Source organism: Bos grunniens, chromosome 18, assembly GCF_055505025.1.
Source record: "Bos grunniens cultivar Pamir isolate PY7600 chromosome 18, Bosgru_T2T1.0, whole genome shotgun sequence".
NCBI lineage: Eukaryota > Metazoa > Chordata > Mammalia > Artiodactyla > Bovidae > Bos > Bos grunniens.
In genome coordinates, this window is record NC_141182.1 from 35,137,797 (window position 1) to 35,159,833 (window position 22,037).

The window sequence follows — 22,037 nt, forward strand, 5'->3', positions numbered from 1 at the left end:
ATTCCCACCCACCCGGGTATTAGCCTCGGCGTCTCTGCTTCCGCTGCTGCCTTCCTAACACAAATGCTGCTTTCCTCCTCTCTCCAAGTGCAAACCCTGTCTTCAAGAAAAATAACCTCCACTAGGGAGCTTCTAGGGCCTTTCCCAACCAGGAGCCTGGTACTTGAGTTTCTCCATATGACAATCTGGATAGCCACCCAATGTGGGGGACCCACCTCATCCTGTGCTCCTAGGCCAACAGGCAATGATGCGGCTCCAGGAGGGCCCGTGACCCCTGTCGTTAAAAAAGTGTGCACCAAGTCCGCAAAAGCATAAAAAAGTTTATTGGAGCATCACAGCTGATTGGGCGGGTATTGCTGAGTAGTGGAGTGGGGAGTGGGGCCGATCCCGCCGGCCCTTAGGGGCCCCTAAAGTGCATTCGGTGCGGCAGGGATGGGGTTTTTGCATAGAGAGTCGGTCCCGCCGCTCCTCCGCCATCCCTGCTTCTTCGCCCAGCTAAGCCAGATCAGCCTCGGGGCCGCCCCGCGCGCGGGGCTCGCCGCTGCTAGGGCTCACGAAAACGGCGGGCGCACGCGCCTGCAGCGCCAGCCCGGGCTCTTGGGGCCTACCCACCGGGGCGGCCAGAGCGGCGCTGCCTAAGCGCGTTTGAGCCACTGGGATCTCGTCCAAGGACTCGCCAGACGCCGAGTGATAGGCTTCTGCAGGGCTGGCGTCCGCGGAGTCCGACGACGAGCTGGAGCGGCGGCCGGGGGTCCGGGGCCCTATGGGGTTGGAAGAGAACGTAAGACTAGGAGCTGCTACTCACTAAGGGCCCTACCTTTCCCTCCCTCGGAGCTCCCCGAGCAGATTCTGGTCAGGAAGGGGCGCTCACCCGGCAGCCTGGGCAACTGGGGCTCTCTGTTCAAGGTCCCAGAGGTCGGTACCTTATACATGCGCCGCTTCCTCTTTTTCTGCAGAGACAGAGGGAAGCCTGAATAACCCTTCCCCAGACCTCACCTCGCCAAAAGACGCGGAGGAATGGAGAGGGGTAGACTTCTTTCCCATCCCCTTACACCTGGGCAGGAGCCCAGCACAGTCCCCCATACCTGGGGTTGTATCCGGGGGGGCAGAGCGAGAGTCTCTGGGGAGGAGGGCGGTGGAGGCTCCACTTGGCCGCGGGTAGCAAGGAATCGGGAGGGACTGAAGGGGAAGTGCGAGGGTAAGTGCTTGATGCTGCTGTTCCTTCAAATACCACCCTGTTGGAGGTTCTAAAATAAGCCTCCCTTCCTAGCTGGAAGGAGGCATTGATCTGTCCAAGGCCACATTGGGCTGGACCAAGACCCATGCCTTGGCTTTGGCCTAACTCCTTTCTCCCACCTCATTGCCACGCCAATGGGAGATGTGAGGTGGCCCTGCCCAAGTTGCACTCACTTGGCATTCACTGCGGCAGGCCTGGCCTGGCCAGGGGGCTCTGGGCGCACATGGCTGAAGGTCCGCATGTAGAGCTCCATCTCCTGGGGAAGGTGGAGGTGAGGGAGGCTGGGAGGCTAGGTATGGGTCCAGGGCCTCCTGGGTCCTTAGGCCCACTCTGTCTAGGACACACCCCCTTACTGTTCTCTCTGGGAGGTGTGGGCAAAGAGGTCTATGGCTGTTCTCTAGGCTTCCCAGTTATGCTGGGAAAACCCCAATGCAGAATGAGGCTTAAAATACCTGTGTTTGTACCTTACCCCATCCCCATTGTTTTCCTCACTTCAAATTCCACCTCCTCCAGGAAGCCTCCAGCCTCATGGGTCCAATGTACCCAGTCTAGAGCTGTTCTGGCCAAGTTGGGGCGGGGCAAAGAGGGACTCAGAGAGGCCTCCTCTTGCTCCTGGCTCCTTCTAGCTCCTGGCTCCTTCTAGCTCTTCAGTCTTTAAACCAACTTTTTTCCCTGGTTGGGAAACCTGGCACTTCACACACTCGTGTGTGCACCTGCGGCTGCAAGGCTACATGCAGGGATCCATGGCTCCCTGAGAGCTGAGTCCTCAGAGTACCAGACACAATCTCAGCTGCTGGAGGGAATTGGGGGGATGAGTGGTCTCCCCAACTTCTGTTGGTAAAGGGAAGGCAATAAGTGGTGGGAAAAACAGCGCCGCGGTCCCACCTGGGACCAGGCTTATGGGTGAGTTCTCTGTCTTGTTTAGTTGCTGATCCTCGCAGTGACCGTTGGAGCAGCCGACCCAACGCCTGAAAGTAAGGCTGGGAGGTAGCAGGAGTGGCCTGGGCTTGCACCCTAGCACGCAGCATGCGCCCCTGCCGCGCCCGAGAGGACTGCAGGTGAGGAAACAAAAGCCAGAGAAATGGCCAGAGATGGGAACCTAGTGGAGGGGGCAGGGCACCGGACAGCTGTCACTGGCTCGACAGTTGTTTCCATGGAGACCCAGGCGTCCTGACTAATGCAGAGAAGACACTATAACAGCAACGCCGTCTCTAAAACAAGCCTATGTTTGGGGGCAACGGCTCCAGAATGGGGCCCCTCCCGCATTCCTGCTCAGGGTGGGGGTGGGGAGGCTGCCTGCAGGACAGCCCTAGCAGGTCTGGGGGACGAGCCCAGCCAGTCATGGGTTGGCTACACAGATGCGGAGAAGGAGGCCCCAGGCAAGCCCTGCGTGCAACATCTGCTCAGGCTGGCCCTTTGGAGAGGACTGTGGGGGTGCCAGCCTGAGAAGAGGAGCCTTGGGAAAGAGGAAAGGGTCAAAGCCCAGCACAAGGACTGGGACATCAAGGTAATCCTTTCCCCACACATTTCCTCTGCACCAGTGTGGACTTAGTACCCCTCCAGGGCCCAGGAGAGAGGAGGCAAAGCCTACCCTGGTGCTCCTGGAGTCCAGAAGCAGAGGACTGAGAGCAGCAGTTGTAGAGGATCGTCCCATAAGCCTGATGGGTCACAGTGGGACAGGAGCCAGGCCCTAGCCATCTGGGGAGGTTTGAAGGTGCCACCAGGGTGTCCCCATTCAAACTCCCCTCCTCACAGCTGTCCCTACAATCCTCCTTGAGACCTTCAAAACATGCCCATTCCTGAGTGGTATAATACATGGCACCTTTCCACCTCAGCTCTCCACCCTGCTCCCTCTGGGAAGGTCTCCCTCGGGTCATTTTCAGATGATATTAAGTGCCCTGGCTGCTGGCACATCTAGCCTCAAAGCCTAAGCAGGCAGTAACTGCAGAGCCAAGGCCCTGAGCCTTTGAGTTTGGGGATCCCAAGGCCAGCCCAAATGGGCACTGCTGTGAAGCTTGAAGTCTCCTGCCTACCTCTCTGAGCTTGTCTCTTCTGTGAAGTGGGGTGATGCCCACTCCCAGGATGGCTGCCACTGTGCTTACACAGATGGGTTCAGGGCCCAGCACTAGGGCAGGTACTCAGCAGTGTAGCAGGGGTTGGGGGGAGGTTTCTCCACTAACAGCCATCACTCCCCCAGGCCTTCCCAGACCTGGCAGCCTGGCCCACCCCGTGGCAATGAGGAGAGGAGAGGTGGGGTCCCAAATCCTTCCTCAGTCCACCCACTAGCCTGTGTTTGTGTCCAGTTGCCATGAGGACTTTGGATCCAGAACTCAGCCTTCCCAACAAGGCCTGCCTGGGCCCCCTGCCTTCCCAGTCCCTGGGGGCTCCAAGGACAGGCCCACCCCACCCCCAGCTGTTGACCTCAGGAAGCCAAGGGGCGTGGGAATGGGGATAGGCTGATTAGCAGCTGGGCTGGCCAGGCCCCGAGCCTGGGCTGGAGGATTCCTGCTTCAGAGTGTGGAGACCTTAACTCTTCCTAGACCCAGCTTTTTAAATCTTTCTTGGCCTCAATTTGTTCATCTGCAACATGGAGATAGTAGCATGACTTGCCTCATGGGCTGTTTCAAGATTTAAATAGGGTAATGGGTATAAAGGCTCAGGGTCACAGGTGGAGAGAACTGATGGCTCCATCCTGGTGAACCAGTCCTTGGTCCAGCCCTCTCTCCTCCTCCAGCCCCACCCTGCCCACTTCCAGGCTCCCGCTTTCTGCGCTCTCCAGTGCATGCTCCAAGCCTTTCCCCTGGGGTCAGGGAAATGCAGGGCTCCCTCTGGCTGTGCCCACACTTGAACAAGCAGGCACATGCTTAGTACACACTTGCCCTCGCCCCTGCTGCCTCCAGCACCCACTACCCCAGCTGCTATTCCAGGCCTGCTTCCCTTTGCCCTGTCTTATCATTGACTACTTGCTGCGTAGCCCATCACCCCTCCCACACCCCTTCTCCCACTCCCTCAGCATTCTGGGACACTTCTATACCTGAATGGGCCGCATCTTCGGGGGACATGACTCGAGCTCCCTGTGGGCCCCCTTTGCCTCCTGTGGTGGACGATGCTGCACAATGTACTCATAGGTGGTGAGCTTGTGCCACACTGAGGGGGTGAAGATAGGGCTCAGTGTAATGGAAAAGGAAGGTGAACCTGGGCTTCAGAAGGTGAGGGAGGGTACCCAGCTGCAGGCTAAAACCCATTGTGTCCATATCCACTAAGCCACAGAGTGAGACGAGTCACCATTAGAGAGCCAGCACTAGGAAGGGGCATAGTTTCAGGGCTCCACAGCCCAAACTGGGTAACTTCCTCCAGCTTAGGGACCCCATCCCCTGCAAGGAAGGTGTGGGTGTGTATGTGGGCCGGGGTGGCACTTACTGAGATAAATGTGGAAGCAGAGCAGGTGGCCGAGCAGGGCTGTGGAGAGCAGGCCCAGAAGGATGAGTAGGGCAGCCAGAGCCAGGATGGCAGGAGCCTGCGTCTCCACAGGGGCAGCAGGCAGGAACACGAACCACACATCTGTGTGATTCTTCAGGACTGCAAGGCATGAGCAGACTGTGCTCAGCCAGGGCTGTGACAAGTGACCAGACAGGCTAGGGGGTGGGAGTGGGCCTGGAACCCAGACTGACCTTCAAAGTGGCTGTTGGTACGCAGCCGCATGGGGTTGACAAAGAACTCCACAAAGACATAAGTGGCCACCAGCACGAGGAGCAGGACGCCCAGTAAGGCAGATGCCACACTGTGTAGAAAGAGCCTGGGCCCAGCCATGGGCAGCTGTCAGCACCCAGGTGCTCCAGCTGGGCAAGGGCCCAGAGCTCACAAGGGCCAGTGGTTGGGAGGGGGAGCTGGGCCTCTGACCCCACAGCCCTAACTCCTCAGGAAGCCGAAGGCTTAGGGCAAAGGTGGAGATAGGCAGCCACCCCCAATAGGCTCTCCACCTTTCCCTGGGCCAGGAGGAGAAAGATTCCAAACCTACCCTCAGCCCTGTCAGGTGGAAGCCATGGAGAGCCTCACCCTCAGACCAGCACACAGGTTCTCCAAGTACCTCCCATCCTCTCCTGGCCCCATATGAAAGTTCAAGGGCCCTGGTTCACACACCTCAACACGCATCCCCAGGTACCCCTGTGGCCCGGATCTGGCTCTCACCGGTAGTTCCTCTCGCCCACACAGTTGTTGAGCCACTTGCAGTGGTGGTCAAAGCCGCACACGCATTTGTTGCAGGCGCTGCAGTGCTTGGAACGAGCACTCCTGCGGTGGGAGGGGGCACAGAGCGATCGCGGGCTTACCCCACCCTTTGTTGACCATCCTGGCCTGGGGGTTGCCGGTTCTGTGCCTGGAGCGGGTCACTCACCCGCGCCTAAGCGGAGAGCAGAGCGCGTCTACAGGGAGCGCGCGCGCCCTCTGGTGACGGGCACGGTGGGGCGGGACACCTAGAGGAGACAGTGCTTCTGAAGAGGTGGGGAGGCGCGGGCGGGAAGGGAGGTGTACCCAGGGGTGAGAGGAGGAGACAGCGTTATATTGTCCCCCTCTGGAACTATGCATATGGGTGATGGTGGTGTGAAATGAAAATGGAGGTTCCTTTCCAAGCAAGGACCCCCTTTGCCCAGTCAGGAGAGAGTGCAGGTATGGGGCCAGGTAGCAGAAGACAGCAAGGCTGCTGGATCCAGGGCTTGCATTGCTCTTCCTGACATCACCATTTTTTTGAGTCTCTGCTTCTCTGCCAGACTGTGGGAATTTTTCTGGCATTCTTCCAGAAAACTCCAGTCTATCTGGGATAAGCCAAAGGAGCCAAAGGGAGCAGGGCAGGCAGACATCTGGGTGAGCAGCAAGCAGTTCACCACAGGGGTTAAGATGAAGGGAGGCCAAGTTAGGGATGCAAGTGAATCTCCCTGCCCCAGGGAGGAACAAGGAAAGCCCAAAGGAGAGTGGAAGGATAAGTTTCAGTCCCCTTTCGCAGAACAGAATGGAGCCCTGGAACAGGCAGCAACTGCCAGAGCATCCACTGAGGAACAGGACACTGACTGATGTCTAGTGAAGGAAAGGATTGATGCCAAAGTCCTCAGCGTCTTAACGCCACTGACTCTTTCTCTGTCCTACGGACAGAGCCCCTTCAACAAACTTCCTGGGTCTTAATATTAAAAGTTGGTGGGGGGTGGGGGGAGCTAGCCTTGAACCATACCCAATTCCAGATCCCCTTCTTAAGGCTGAGAGACTGGGATGCTCCAGGGAAGGGCCTAGGGAGGCAGTCTGGACCAGCCAAAGGGTTTGGGCTCTGTACATTCTAACCCCTCAATGTGACCTGAATTAAGTCACTTGGCTTCTCTGGGCCTCAGAGTTGTGCATAAACAAGGATAACAGTATATTGGCTCCAGCTCCAGGCAGGCTGGGTTATGAATCTGGCTCTGCTGCCCAAGAGCCATATGACCAACCTCAGCCTTTTGGAACACTGGATTCTTCCTCTTCTGTGAAGTGAGAAAGATGTTACCCACCCTGCGGGGTGGTTGTTCAAAAGCACTTAGCACATGATAAGTACTTGGGTGTTAGCTTCTGTTAGTTCCCCTCCCTGCCCATACCTGGGGATGCTAGTGCGAGAAAGGGGTGGTTACTGGCAGAGTTAGTCATTAGCAATGTTTGTAGCAGTGCCAAATGTTTCCTACTTTAACTGATGGAAATGCTATTCCTCATCTTCTGCTTCCAGGCACCTTCTCCTCACCTTCTCCTTCACCCAGTTCTCTGTCACTCCACCAAGATTCTTGACTGTGTGAAATACAAGGGTTCTGAGGCTTCAGGACGACTGTAAAGCCTGGGCATGCCCCTGTCTGCCTTGAGCTCCCGCTGGCAGTTCCCCAGGCGCACTCATTGGCCACACACACCCAATCCACATGCACTCACACATCCACGTCGCACAAGTTGCAGTGTAGGTCTTCAATGACGTGTGCATGTTGGCTGCGGTTGAAGATGGGCAGAGGCCCTGCATAGCTCTTGTCCCGCACATTGGCATCTGCTGGATCGATGGAAACAGCAGTCAGGTGCACCACGAGATGACCAGCAAAGACGGCACCCATGCACTGGCCCAACAGGTTAAAGACTCACTCCACACTGCTGGCTGAGAGCCCACCCCTGCTTCCTGTGGCCAAAGAACTGTTCTCTACCTGTATGCAATTCCCCAGTGCAGAGACTCTGCCTGTGCTACCTCCTTGCTACCCAAGAGCCTCCTTGTCAGACACCTCTAGCATACCCGTGCCCTAGATGGAAGAACAGAGGGGCTATCCTGTAATGGAGCTCACAAACCAGCACTGCCGCTGTTGAGGAGACCAACTACAGGGCCCTGGCCTCACTGCCCCAGACGTGGTGCAGACCCTGGCTGGTCTTACCTCAGAATCTGACCTGGTTTCAGATTCTGAATGGTGAAATAAGACTAAAAGAGATCATCCTCTAAGGTTGAAGGGCCCAAAATACAAATTCTAAGCTCATTTATCTTGCTTCTGAGAAGGATGCAAACATCCCCTCCCAGAAGCCAGGCCAGCTGGAGAGTCACTTGCAGATGGAGCCTCACAGACCCACTGCCTCCCTAAGTTCAGGTACTCAGAATCCTGGGGCTGAATGTCTGGGATGGCCTGACATGTTTAAGGGCTGGCCAGTGGGCACATGGCTAACTCCTGAAACACAGATCTTCCAGGATCTATCTACTCAGCAACTGGACCAAAGGCTGGGCACAAGTATGCTGACAACTTACTGCAAAGTGAATGTATAATAAAATTTTACAAATAGATTCCACCCAGTCAGCCATCCACTCTCCATCTAGTTATTCATCCATCCATCTGTCCTTTTGCTAGCCAGTCAGATATCTCTCCATCATTTATCCTCCATCCATCAGCTGTCCAACCTCCTTTTTTCTTCCTCCTCCCAGCAGCCAAATTTTCTTACACGTCTGCAGGAGCCAGGCTCCACCCTAACATGCTGTACCAGAGCTGACAGAGACAATCCTGTGGCCCACCACAACCTCTCTATCCCTACAACCCTGGCTCTGGATCAGGCCTTCACCTCTTGCTTGGGCTATTCCATAGTCTCTGGACTCTGCTCCTCCTGTCTGGGTCCCCTTGAGTGTACTCTTCACTTGGTCCTAAAGTGAGCTCTGAAAAGCTTAAACTTAAGGCCTTGACTGCTTAAACTCCTGCAGTGGCTTTCAATGGCTCTCAAGCTAAAGTTTTCTCTTCAGGTTCAATGCTCATGGCCGCTTTCATTCTGGCTCCTCTCAAACCTCTTGGTATTACCAACCACTACTCCTCACCATTCCAACCTCTTTTCAGACACACTGAATGTGGGAAAACATTTAGTTTCCTGCCTGCTTCAACACTTCTCCTACCCCCCACCCCCTGGTTCATTCATTCAACTATTTACTGAGGTCTTTCTCTACATCAGGCACTAAGGCATATGGCAGGAACAAACAGACTTGGTCCCTATCCCCAAGGAGCCCACAGTCTTGCAGGAAACACAGATGTTAATCGAAGAGTAGGTTGATTGTGATAAAGAAAGTTCATGGGACTATGTGAGTTTGTAACTGGGTGACCTCATCTAGTCGAAAGGGATATGGAAATCTTCCCTGAGGAAGTATTATGTCAGCTGATACTTGGAGTGGCACAGGAACCAGCAGGAAATATAAAGAGGAAAGGGGGCCAGGCTGGGTGCTGGGAACAAGCAAAGCCCCAAATAACAGGGTGGCTGATGTGTGGTTCCAGCTCAACTTGTTGGTGCCATGCCAGAAAGAGAGCCTAGGTCACCAAATTCTGGCTTTTCAAAACCAGAAATCTGGGTTTGTATCTGGATATATGAGGCATCTCATTTTTTTAATTTTTAAAATTTTAAAATGCTGACAAGGAAATAAGTAATTTTTAAAATGTACCTGCTGAAGAAGCCCTTCAGATATGTCTATTTAGTGTGTTCATTATCACTCAATTAAAAAAAATCTATAGGCCAAACTGGCCCATGGACTGCTAGTTCTTGACTTCTAACTTAGCTGGGTATTGGGGTGGAGAGAGGAGCTAAGGGCTTCCCCAGAGACCAGTGTTGTCACAACAGAGAACAACAGAGGAAATAAAATAAGAAGATGATGGGGAAATGGGCAGAGTCCAGAATGTGGAGAGCCTTGAGGATCTTAAACGTTATGGCAGGAAGAAGCCATTAGAGGGTATTAGTAACTTTATCATTTTTGTTTTTTGAAAGGGCACTCTGGCTACAGAGAGAGAGAGACTGGCTGGAGTGAGAGCATGTGCAGGGAGACCTGTTTGGAGACGAAATGGTCATCTAGGTAAGAGAGGCAGCTGGCAGTGGGGAGAAAAGAGGGCAAATACAATACCTTTTAGGAGGCAAAATCAACAGGACCTGATGACTGACTGGATATAGATGATGAAGGGAGAGGATGGAGCCAAGAATACTGAGCGAGGCCAGGAGGAAGGAAGGCAGGGAACTGAGGGCAATAGGAGCGCATTTGGGCCCCCAGTGATGTTGGTCTACATGGCCCTCCTCCTGCACCCACATTCTGCTGAATGAGTCCCTGCCCTCTTACTTACCAAGTGATGATCTCCACACTACTAGGCTTTCCTCCAGTTGGAAGCTGAGCACCAAGAACTGGGGCCCTGTGTTCTCATCCTTGCAACCCCAGGGCCCAGGCCAGTTCTAGGCACAAGGTGAGTGCTTGGTACACACAATTACCCTACTTCATTCTTCAGGGGCCCTAAGGGAGCCTGCAGAAGGAAGGTAGCTTTGATGGAAAGACAGAACCATTCAGGCCAAGAAATGAGAGTGCAAACCAGGTGGTTCTGTGAGCCTCCAGCATTGCCCAAAGCAGTAAATATGGAGAAGACAAAACCCTCAAACCATCCCACTTGCCTCCGAGTCAGGCTGCCTGGGCAGTCCTGGCCTCACTGGATACCAGTGATGCGACCTCAGGAAGTCATTTAATCTCTCCAAGCCCCATTTTCCTTTTTTTTTTTTTTTTTTAATTAAAGTCAGGGGAACGCCTTCCTTACAGATTATTATGAGGATTGAATGAGATCATCCATGTACAGGGTTGGTACAGTGCCTGGCACATATAGGTGCTCAATAAATTCTAGTTACTCATGTTTACTATTATTTGCTCTAATTCTACTCACTCCAAACCATGTGGTTATTAATCAGGTACCTTGATGGCAGAAACCCAGTAGTCTTGAGTAAGTGGTGTACCCATTCCAGGTCATGGGAGGAATGTCCCATGAAGCATTCTACTTAACAGTACTGAATAAGCCCTGTGGGTTACCTCAGAGAAAGTCTAGTTTTCAGAGTTGAGGACTAGGTCCTGGGTCCCAGTGAACCAGGAAGTCCCCTTGTGACACTGCTGGCATCTGAGACCAACAACCTTCTCTAGAGTCTTTCTCCACTCACCTGCCCTTGTCACCTACCAGCCAAGGGCTCTATGGTTTCCCAAGAGAGCATGCTCACATTCATGGCTCATACATTCTGGTGCTCACACACACATCTGGTGTGCTCCCTCATCCCCTGCCTGGGAAGCAGGCAGGATTCTTCCTGTCAGACAGAGGAGGCTGAGATGTGCAGTTGGCAGAAGCTGTTCAGCCTCGTGCAGCCCTGCAAGGCCTGAGTTGAAGGGTGCTAACTCTATGCCTGAGACTTTCAAATTTATCCCTGTTAACTCCTTTAGCTCACCCTAGGCTACCTTCTCCCAGAGGCCCAAGGAATCATCTCCACGAAGCATACATACCAGGGCACATTCTCATGGGCACCCTCTGGACTGGGGCACAGAGCCACCTGCTGCACCTTAATCCTCTGTTCCTGGGGGTTATGGCCAGGGCAGGGACAGTCACATCACCAAGATCAGGCAAGTGCATATTTGTCACAGTTCCCAGGAGTTTCCAGGGCATCTTTATCCCTCCTTTTGTCAATTCAACTTTCCTTACCCTAAAAGAGTCTGATTTATAAAATCAATGAGCTCCTAAACAGTCCTGGGTATGGCATAATCATCCCTGTAAATAAAACCATATTTTAAATATACCAGGAACTTAATATGTAAAGGAAGCTACCATGATTCCTTCCAAAAAGTGAAAAAGTATTTCATAAATGGAACATCTCTTTCATCCTTCGTTGAGCTCTGGATATAATTAGCTTAAAGAGAGCTTTAAGGTTCTCATCTATAATTGCTCTTGTTGTACCTCAGTTGATGAGGTTCCCATCTGTGTGGGGCTTTCAATGCTCCAAGGTTCATTAGGTCTTTTCCCTCATCCAGTCAGGCAGAGGGGTCAGATGTGTGTTGGAGGCCAGCAGGTAGGCAGCTGGACCCCGAGGCAGAGACAGGGCCCATTTGCACTGTCTGAGGCTCTGGAACCCAGCTTTGGGCTTTGCCCATATCCCTCCATCCACTGTCTGAACTCTCCCATGTACCAGCCCCATACTTTCCCAAGGATACAGCATAGCCAGCAGGCACCCAGTGGTGAGGCAGGAGGGGAACTAGGACCCCAAAGCCAATCACAGCAAAGAAGAGGTACAGCAGCCAGGCCACAATCTGGAGTGGGTGCGGGGGCCAGCTCCACCCATTCCGGCGGGACCGCTGGCCCTGCAGCTCCGGGGAGGGTCCGCTGGCCTGTGCAGGTGCGGTCCACACATTCTTCTCAGGGGCTGTCTTGTTAGAGGGCTTGTTGCAGATGTTCATCTCCAGAGGGAGAAAGAGTAGAGACAGCATTAGCCTAGGAGGCCCAGGCTGGAGCCCAAAGCCCCATGCCTGCAGTCAGCTTTCAGCAGGAGGGGCAGGCTGGAATGTGAAGCTCTCTCCCAGTTACTCTGCAGGGGGATCCAGGACCCTAGCATGAGGAGCCTGATAGTGAGGGGAGCATGGCAGTTGAGTGCTGGCCTCAAAGCCCCAGAGCGAGCTCTGGCCCCAGCCTTAGCCAAGACAAGGTAGGAGGGTCCAGGGTTTATTTAGGACACAGTGTGACTGCCTGTTACTCAAAGTGCTCTGTTTCCACAGCCATCAAAATTAAACCCAATAAGACATGTTCTCATCTGGTAACAATATCAGGCTGGAGCCAGAGTGATGAGAACACATGCTGATTCTGTTAGGATTAGTCACCTCTGTCCCGAGGCCCAAATGCAAGTATGAGGGCCCTCAGAGAGGGCCCCCATACGCTCTGCTAAGGGAAATAGGGAGTGGGAGTACTCAGGAGAGGGATCTGGCCCCTGGTCCTAGCAAACATATACACATTCTTCAAGGACTGGGGGGCCCTGAACCATCTCCCCTGTGCCTCAGATAAGCTGTCTGAGCTTCTTGGCTGAAGAGAAAACAGCACACAAGAGAGAGGGGAGGATTCCTCACTGGTTCTCTCCAGCAGGGGAAATGACCATGTATCTCTAAGTAAACCTGGGCCTAGTGCAGTGAGAACAAAAAGGTGAGCTGATGCCTTTTGACTCACTTGAGGGAGCTCAGGGAAAGACAAGCCTTGTCCAGAGCCAAACCACCAGATGGCAGCACTCTTCCAGCCCCATCCCACCATCCCTCAGCCCAAGAGCTGACCTGGTTGTCAAAGGATACGTGCAGAGCAGACAGGTGGGCCTAGTATTACAGGAAAAAGAGCCCAACCCCCAGTATCTTCTGAACCTGAGGTGAAACCAGAGCCTGGGTAGGCAGTGCCCCACTTGGGTGGACAGGCCAACTCGGAGCTCTTGGTGGGAAGATCAAAATCCCTGGCAGCTGGACTCTCCTTTCAGAAGCCCATGCCTTTGGCCAGGAAGTCTGACTAAGACAAAGGGTATGGCAGGACCCTTTCCCCCACCAGCACATCTGCCTATAACACCTTCCTCATTTCTCAACTCAACAAAATGTGACTTGATCTTCAGAGTCCACTGCGAGCACTTCATCCAGGAAGCTTTCCTTGATGCTCCAAGTGAGTCAGGGGGCCTTCGCACTCAGTTTTTATTGGGCAGGTCACTTTGCTGTTTGGTACACTTTGCCATCTCTATGTCTGCCCCCCTGTTATGCCAGCTTCCCCTAAGGGCAGCAATGGTACTGTGATTCATCCACCTCTGTTCCCCCACATCCCTTCCCCCAAACATGCAGAACATACCTTGTACATAGTAGGCGCTCAGTAACGTTTGCTGACTTGAAAACATCTGAAATAAAAGGAAATATGGGCACAGTAAATGATGTGAAATCCTGACCCACTCAAAGCCTCCTGCCCTGTTCTGCCCTGCCTTCAATCTGTATAGTCACCAGGCACCCATACCCCACCCCATCTCCTCCCGCCCCATGGCTATTACCCTAACTGCCAAACATTCATACTCAGCCACTCTGCCCTTCATACCACCCAAGGCCCAGGGCCTCCCACAAACCAAACCTGGAGATTCTGAGTAGCCTCATCTCAAAGCTAAATGGAGTGACCCTAGTTTTCTCCCAGGGACTCAACTGGAATCCTTTGGTCATTTGCTTTGTCTTCAGTAAAAACCAATGAAAGGTGGGAAAAGAACCCCAGCTTTGGAGGAAACAGATTTAGGTTCAGCTTCTGGTTCTTTGCTTACTAGCTGAAGGGCTTGAGTTTCTTCATCTGAAAAACAGGGGTAGAGATGCCCACCTAGGGCTATACACAGATCAGTAACACACATTGACACATAAATGCTCCCTAAACGGTAGACATTATGATTACCCTTAAATAGCCCTCTGGAGTATCCTCATCTCTCCAGACTGAGGAGGCTACTATATCTGATATCCTAAGAGGTTTTATGAGGTTTATGCCCAAAGTAATGGGGTTGGTTGAAGTTGCTTTCTTAAGTCAGTAGTCCCAAGGAACACATTGTCGTAACAGCTGAGCCACTGGGTTGTCATTCTAAACTTCTCAGCTTTGATGAAAGATAACAAAGGTGATCAAAAAGCTGGCATCACTTTATTTGGAAGGTCCCCAGAGGTAGCAAATCTTTGTCCTTGATTTTTTGAAACAAAGGTCATCAGGTCAAGCCCAGTGAATACAGTTGAGCTGGGCAGTTCTGCTCAGGAAGACAAATCTTTGTGGCTCCAACATAGGTTCTCTGGTGATCCAAGAGGGCAACTTCTTTGAAGGGAACCCATCCATTAGGGCCCCTAAATCCTGACTTTCTCCTTGCCATCCTCACTCCTGAATAGCCCTACACCTTGAGGTAGTTTATAAAGAAAGAAGCAGAGGCACATGGCTGGCTGACATGTCCCCACTGCTGGAATGGGCTGGCAGTGGCCACGGGCACCCCCCAGTGCTGCTGTGTCCCTGATGCCTGAGGCAGGAGACGTCACCATTTGAGGCCAGGAGCCTACCACCAACAACCTTAGAGACTGCTCTGATTCCAAACCCCAGTACCCTTGGCCCAGAGAGGTACCACTTGTATGAGACCATGGATAGGGGAATGGTGCTATTGGGTCTAAGTCCCCTGCAGAAGTGGCAGCACTCTAGAGTAGACTGAGCTGCCCAGGTGGCATGCCACCTGCATTAAAAGTCTGAGCCAACCCACTCTTAACTGATGACATTTTCCCTTATGGAGTTGGTGGCCACAAATGATTTTGACCCCAAAAAAAATTTATTAAAAGGGCTCTGAGGTAGGAGAGAATAGGAGATAGGGCTTTAAGCATGGATGGGACTAAGCACTGTCATCAGACCCAGGGACTTTTCTGGCTGTCTTTCTCCTCTCAGCACTTCCCTAGGAGATCAGACTAAAAGACCTGTCATCCTGCTCCCAGACATGGCCAGCTTGTGCATTCATGTCTTGGCCCAGCCCCCTTGTGCACTAAAGATGTAAACACATATGAGACCAGGTTCCTGCCCTCAGAGGACTGCTTCCTGCAGGCCCAGACAGACCCAGACAGATATCAGGGAAGTGGGTGAATGGGTATTTTGGCAGCCTAGTATGACAGGACACATAGTGGATGGGTTTGGGATCAGAGAGCAAGATTCAGAAAGAGAGAGAGAGATGAGTCCTGGGAAGGTGCAGGGTCAGATCCTAGGTTGAAACCAAGTCCCCCTAAAATCAAGTTTCCTTACTGAAATTGTGATTAATCTATGTAAAACTTTGTTCCCTTTTGAGTCTCCTGTATCTTCAGTCTTGTGCTAACTGAAAACTAAACAACCAGAATCATATGACTAAAATTACTGAAAACATGTACTAAAATGGCTACTATAGATGTCATCATCAACACAGAAACTCTGGTTTTCTCTCCCGTGCAAGATGAACTAACAGATCCCTGTGCCATGGACCACCTGGATAGAAAATCATAAACCAGAGACTAGAATACTCCAGAAACTACGATTAAGACATGTCACAAAAATGTCACAAGATGATGATTAATCCCAGCCTCTTTGTTCTTTCCCTTAAAAAATAAAACAAAACCCTAACTCAAAGACCACGGTGGAGTGGACCTGAGGCATATCTCCCACTCCCTCTCTTGGCTCTCACTCCCTGCAATAAATGGTGTACTTTCCTTTACCACAGCCCGGTGTCAGCGGATTGGTTTTGCTGTGTGCTAGGAAAGCAGATCCAACTTCAGTTCCTTAAGAAGGTGATGACAGGAGGCCAGGTGAGTAAGCTTAGGTACTACTGAAAGAGCCATGGTGAGTCACAGAAAATTTAAACAGGGGAATTGACATAAAGGTGATGGGTGTTTTAGAAAGCTTTCTATTCACAGTGGGAAGGAGGGCATGAGCAAGAAGAGAATGGACTTGGGGGAAGTGACACCACAGCAGACTAGCCCAGGGAGGGCAATTGCCCAGCAGCCCAGTGCTTTGGGAGGAGATGGGCGGGAGGTGGGGGTGAAGCCCACAAGTTCCCCCACTGCCTGCCTGATGACCCACTGCATCTTTGGTGGGCTGACAGGTATGTGGACCTTGATAAAGATTTTCAAGTACCTTCAGCTGCCATAGAACAAACTACAGAGTTAAGTTAGTGGAGACAGAAAGAAGGCAAGAACAAAGAGGCCCCATGGAGTGCTAACCACCATAGGTAGTCGCTGGCCTGGTAAACCCAGGGCTCACCTGGCTTCTGAGGTAGGCTGAAAGGGCTATACAGGTCTCTCCCTGTCCCAACAAGGTGAAGGCCACTGCTGGGATGACAATAATCTATGTTAACCTTCACTTGCTAAAAGCCTAAAATCGCATTTGAAAAATGTTAGGCTACTTTAACTCACATGCCTAATTTAAGTGAAGAAAAGCTTACCATTCAAGTTCTCATTATGAACTAGAGAACAGTTACCTGACAGGTTCACTTCCCTCTTGCCCACCTCTGCTCCCACCAAAAAAAAAAATATTTAGGAATACTGTTCTGAGATTCATGAATAGTGCTGTCAAAAGAACCAGACTGAGATGAAAAGTACTAGCCCTGGAGAGGCTGTAGGCATCCCTGCATTTCTGCAAGATGTCTGAGAATTTCAGGAAAGAATCTACTTCACTACTGAAGAGGGTTTGTTGGCGGAGGCCACAGAACTGGAAGGATAGAGTGCTGGGATCAGAAGAGAGGTGACAGGGCCAATGTGGAGGCTTGGAGGGCCTGGAGAACTAAGTTACCAACAGGGAGAAACACGGTGGAACAAGGGAAATGGGTTAGGGCTGGAGACAGAGCCTGCTTCTGGTCCCTGCATAATGCCCACAGATTGAGGAATCTGGCAGGTGAATTTCACAAAGCTGTCACTTTAGATCACTCCTTTATTTTTCAAAAAGATTAGCTGGAAAGCAATTTGGTAATGTCAACCAAATTTGAGGGGGCTTCACAGGTGTCACTAGGGGTAAAGAACCCACCTGCTAATGTAGGAGACATAAGAGACTCGGGATCAATCCCTGGGTTGGGAAGATCCCCTGGAGGAGGGCATGGCAACCCACTCCAGTATTCTTGCCTGGAGAATCCCCATGGACAGAGGAGCCCGGTGGGCTACAGTCCACGGGGTTGCAAACAGTCAGACACGACTGAAGAGATTTAGCGTGCATGTGCACACACACACACACACACACATGCACCAAACTTGAGAAAACATATACCCTTGGGCCCAGACATTCCATTTCTAGGTATTTATCTTATGCAGATGCTTATAAAGTACACAGAGATCCATTGCAGTCATGTTGGTAATAAGAAAGGCCCAAAAAAAAACAATATTAAAAAATTATATGGCACATCCACACAATGGAATGCTACATAACATCAAAAATGAGAGATGAAATGACTTTTGATACACAGGTAAGTAGAAGCTGAAACTCCAATATTTTGGCCACCTGATGTGAAAAGCTGACTCATTTGAAAAGACCCTGATGCTGGGAAAGATTGAAGGCAGGAGGACAAGGGCACAACAGAGGGTGAGATGGTTGGATAGCATCACCGACTCAATGGACATGAGTTTGGGTGAACTCCGGGAGTTGGTGATGGACAGGGACGCCTGGCTTGCTGTGGTCCATGGGATTGCAAACAGTGGGTCACAGCTGAGCGACTGAACTGAACTAAGTAGAAAAGCAAGATGTGGGATGGTTGTAGAGTGTGCTTACCAGTAAGTGAAAGCCAAGGTGGATGGATAGATATGTATATTCCTATATGCACAGATTCCCTCTGGAAAGAAATGCAAGAAAGCAAACACACAGGTAGCCTGTGAGAAGGAGATCTAGTGGCTAGGGATGAGAGAGATCTGTTTTTACTATGTACTCCTTGGTGCTGTTTGGATTTCTTTTTTCACCATGTGCGTGTACTACTTTTGAAACAAAAAGTCAAATAAATAATTGAAGGGTGTCATCTCTTACCCTCCTGGCCCCAATGGGCTTCCATGTGGACCAAATATGCGCGTGTGATCTAGAGCGTAGTATCACACCAGACAAACAAGGAAATCCTGCCTAACAACCACGCAACAAAAGAGCAGTCAGTTGTAGTTCAATACTTTCTCATTCTCAAAAGCAGTTCTGAGTTGTTCAGCTGAAGAGCTCCCTATGAGCTGTTGGGGAGACAACCAGGCGGCACAACAGAAGAGCAGCCGGGCGGAACCTTGCTCCAGTTCTCGGCTGAAGGTCAGCTAAGCTTCCCATGACTCCAGAACCCAAAGGGAAGGTGCACACCACAGGAAGGTTTCACACCCAACAACCTTTTCTTTTGCTAGAGGATTTATAGTTGCCTATGTGTGCTTTTCTGTGGATATTTCGAAACACGTTTTCCATTTTGTTTTTTTCCCCCAGGATCTACTTTTAAACCCATTTTCACTGAGATCTGACCAATGCCCAATTTAACCCCTCCAAAAGGAGGGGCTGAAAAGAAAATGCTGCATGGTTCACACTGTTTTACAGCAAAAAATGTCATTAAAAAAAAAAAAAAAACTTTCAAGGGGCAAGTACTTTGTTTATTAGAATTCCCCACAGGTGCCAGAACAGTCTCTGGCTTTAAAATTCTGGGAAGTGCTTATGTGAATAAGAGACACACATCACAGAAACTCCCAGAAAATAAATTGGAGCTTCAGGCCTTTCTCATAGACCTCTCCAGTCATTGGTCTCAGATGTGGCTGGGCTCCTCACATCAACAACATGCAGAAGTCTGATGCTAGGGCAAGAAAGGCTTGAAACCTTAGTCATTTCTGAGTTGACGTGGTCTGCAAACATTCCCTGTGCCATTTTCCTCCTGAAGCAATCACTGCAAACTGTTTGGGCTTCAAGTTAAACCAAGGAAAGAGGACAACAAGAAGGGAGCAACATGGAGCTGAAATAAGGCCAATGAGCAGAGGCAAGGGTTGTTGGTTTTAACCAGGAAATCAAATCCCATGATTGTGAAAGTAAGCCTTAAAAGAACACCCACCAAGAAACAGTCATTTAGAACAAAGTTGTGACAGAACAAAGTAAGAAAAACAAAACAAAACCTGACTAATTAAGTACCAATGTTGCTTTTATTGAATCTCATGGTGATTATCTGTTTATAAACCCGTCTCCTGCTGTGAATCACCAGTTTTCCAAAAACAGGGACCACCCCTTGCTGCTGCTGCTGCCAAGTCGCTTCAGTCGTGTCCGACTCTGTGCGACCCAATAGACAGCAGCCTACCTGGGATTGCCTTCTCCGGGGACCACCCCTTACTCATCTCTAAATCCAACCGTCCTTCAAGAAGGGAAGTTAAGCCACTTCTTACTATTTCTGCTGCCATCACTCTATTCCAAGCCCCAATCATTGCTCCCCTATAGTGTCTCAACAACAACAATAACCATTGCTAGCCATTTAGATGGAGAAGGCGATGGCACCCCACTCCAGTACTCTTGCCTGGAAAATCCATGGATGGAGGAGCCTGGTGGGCTGCAATCCATGGGGTCAGGAAGAGTCAGACGGACACGACTGAGCGACTTCACTTTCACTTTTCACTTTCATGCACTGGAGAAGGAAATGGCAACCCACTCCAGTGTTCTTGCCTGGGGAATCCCAGGGATGGCGGAGCCTGGTGGGCTGCCAGACATCTATGGGGTCGGACACGACTGAAGCGACTTAGCAGCAGCAGCCATTTAGAAGGCACTTATTCTGTGCTACCGCTTTAAGTGTTTTGACAGAATCTGCTTATTATCCCTCACAACTCTCTGAAGTAGGTCCGATCATTTCAAACTGTTCTCATAGGCCTCTCTAGTCATCGGTCTGAGATGTGGCTAGCCTCTCACTTTCTCTCTCATAAACAACATGCAGAGCAGTATGCCCTTTTCACAGATGACGACACTGAGGCTCAGAGAGACTAAGTAAGTTCTAGGAGGCACAGCTATACTGGCAGAACTAGGATGGCCCTCAATTGACTTCCTGGTATGCCCTGTCACAACCACATTGCCCACAGCAGCCAGAGTGAGGTGAGATTTTCAGAAGTTAAAAACACATCAAAACTCCTCAGTGGTTTACTCCTCCTGCTAGGATAAAGTTGAAAGCTCCACCACATCCTTCAAAGTGTCCCTCACCCTTTCTGTTCCTCTGTACCTGCTGCCTCCAGATCTTTGCATTTCCTTTTGCCTCTTCCAGAAACATCCTTATCCTGATCACAATGCTGACTCTCAACCTTAGATCTTGGCTTAAAAGTCGCATGAGAGAGGGGATCCTCCCTGACCTCCCTTCATTTCAGCACTAGACCATTTAACCTGACCTGAAATCACTTTAGTCGTGTATCTGGCGCCTGCTCCCCGCAACCCCCGCCCGACCCCTTCTTAACACTGCAGGTTCTGGAGAACTGCAGCGTCCTCTCTGGAGCCCTTGGTGGCCCCGCGCCTGGCAAAGAGCCTGGCACATAGCAGACGCTCAATGCAGATCTGCGAACCTGATGAATGCTAGAAGGAAGCCGGGCGCCCTGCCCAGGACCTGCAGCCCAGGCCGCGCGCGGGCTCCAGGCGAAAAGCTCGGCCGGGCGGCGGCAGCTCTGCCCCCGTGGCTCAGCTTAGAGGTGAGAACTGCACAGGGGGCTCCTCACCTGCGCGTCGTCGGCCGAGCCAGATCGGCCCTGCCAAGGTCACTCAGCGGCTCAGCCCCAGAGCCCGGCCGTCCACCCACCCCAGAGCGGCCGCGCTTCAGACTCTCGCGGTAGAGACGGTGCCTGGGACCGGGCGGCTGTGCGCCCCGGATCCGAGCCCCATTCCGTGACGCGAGGCGGAGGTTAGGCCCGCAAGTCCTCCGGCTCCGAGTCCAGCGGGCTGGCTGTACCACCCGGCCAGGCAGACGCTGGCTGGGCCTCGTCCGGCGCTGGGCCCGTTCCCCTGGCAACGGCGTGGGCTACGGCGCCCCACAGCGGCCAAACCGCGCTGCGTCACGTCGCGCTGGCACCCAGGCTCGGGCGGGGCTCACGCGGACCCCATGGCTCCCCATTCTCCATTCCTTTTCAACATTCTTCCTCAAAAACACACTTTTCTCTACCCCCAATCCACAGCTTGTCTTCTCGAAATCCTAACTTGTCCCGTAAGCGTTCCGCTCCATTTTCTCCCCTGAGCCCATCACTGTTAGGGAAACCGTCAGCCAGCCTGCACACTTTAATAAGAGTATGTGCTGGGCACTGGACGTATCCTAGGGAATACCCACGAGATCCCTGCCCTTCAGGGAGATAACAGGCTAAGAGGAATATATATCGAAAAGCAAATAAATATGAAGGTGGTCTATAATATAATGTGTGAAGTGTAAGAGCTGAAAATATCTCCTTTCTGGGACTTCCCTGGGTCCAGTGATTAGAACTTTGTGCGCTCATTGTCGAGGGCCTGGGTTCAATCCCTGGTCGGGTGCAGTCTCTGGCAGGGGAACTAAGGTCCCACAGACTTATGGTCCCACTTTTGGCATCATGTGGCCAAAAGAATAAGTTCTCTTTTCTTTATTTCCTTTAAGTCAAGCATAAATCCTACTGGGATTTCCGATATTCCAGGCTGGAGGGAAATTTGGTCTTGGTCTCTACTAGGTTCCTCTTTACCCAGTTTATTCCAAGGATTCAGAATCTCCTGCAGCAGCAAGCACTGTGAGAAGCACTCTCTGGTCATGTGTCCTCTCTGGTACTAAGGCCGCAGTCATTGCCCCAACCCACAGGACTTTCAGATTTGGGCTTCATGGGATCATGCCTGCTACCCTGGGGCTGCTGGGAGACAGGCACCTGCCTCCTCCATTCCAGGGGCTTCAGACTCTCTTCCCTTCCTGCTGAACTTGGTTTCCCTGAATGCGCCCTCTCCCCTCCACTTGGGGACACTCAGAATGAACCCTCTCATGAGCTCAGGCTTTCTCAAAAGACAGGAAGAGGCTCTGTCTTCCACCAGGTGCT

At 51.7% G+C, this 22,037-nt stretch overlaps 2 protein-coding genes across 51 annotated transcripts in view; one reads left to right on the forward strand and one right to left on the reverse strand.

Annotated features, from left to right (window-relative positions):
* Positions 1-18,622, forward strand: part of LRRC36 (leucine rich repeat containing 36) — an 88,109-nt gene extending 69,487 nt beyond the window's left edge. Inside the window, exons 16-18 of the mRNA XM_086351188.1 lie at positions 9,503-9,587; positions 15,770-15,854; positions 18,478-18,622. Of these exons, the coding sequence (XP_086207314.1) occupies positions 9,503-9,587; positions 15,770-15,854; positions 18,478-18,528 (221 nt within the window). The 3' untranslated portion in view covers positions 18,529-18,622. The remainder of the gene's footprint in view (positions 1-9,502; positions 9,588-15,769; positions 15,855-18,477) is intronic.
* On the reverse strand, positions 301-20,975 carry ZDHHC1 (zDHHC palmitoyltransferase 1). Of its 50 annotated transcripts, none has more exons than XM_086351264.1 (14): positions 20,715-20,975; positions 13,726-13,863; positions 13,387-13,432; positions 11,736-11,978; positions 7,172-7,347; positions 6,993-7,036; positions 5,426-5,527; positions 4,909-5,033; positions 4,658-4,816; positions 4,272-4,384; positions 1,411-1,493; positions 1,086-1,179; positions 872-950; positions 301-761 (listed from the first exon to the last, which is right to left on the reverse strand). In XM_086351264.1, exons 8-14 carry the CDS (start codon positions 4,937-4,939, stop codon positions 496-498), a joined length of 825 nt encoding a protein of 274 aa, XP_086207390.1. In that variant the 5' UTR covers positions 4,940-5,033; positions 5,426-5,527; positions 6,993-7,036; positions 7,172-7,347; positions 11,736-11,978; positions 13,387-13,432; positions 13,726-13,863; positions 20,715-20,975; the 3' UTR covers positions 301-495. The 50 variants fall into 50 exon arrangements, 39 of the variants coding, with proteins under 39 accessions (XP_086207390.1, XP_086207395.1, XP_086207392.1 ...); XM_086351269.1 differs by having other exon boundaries at positions 5,378-5,527; XM_086351266.1 differs by having other exon boundaries at positions 13,726-13,890.
* Positions 20,976-22,037: the final 1,062 nt, after the last annotated feature.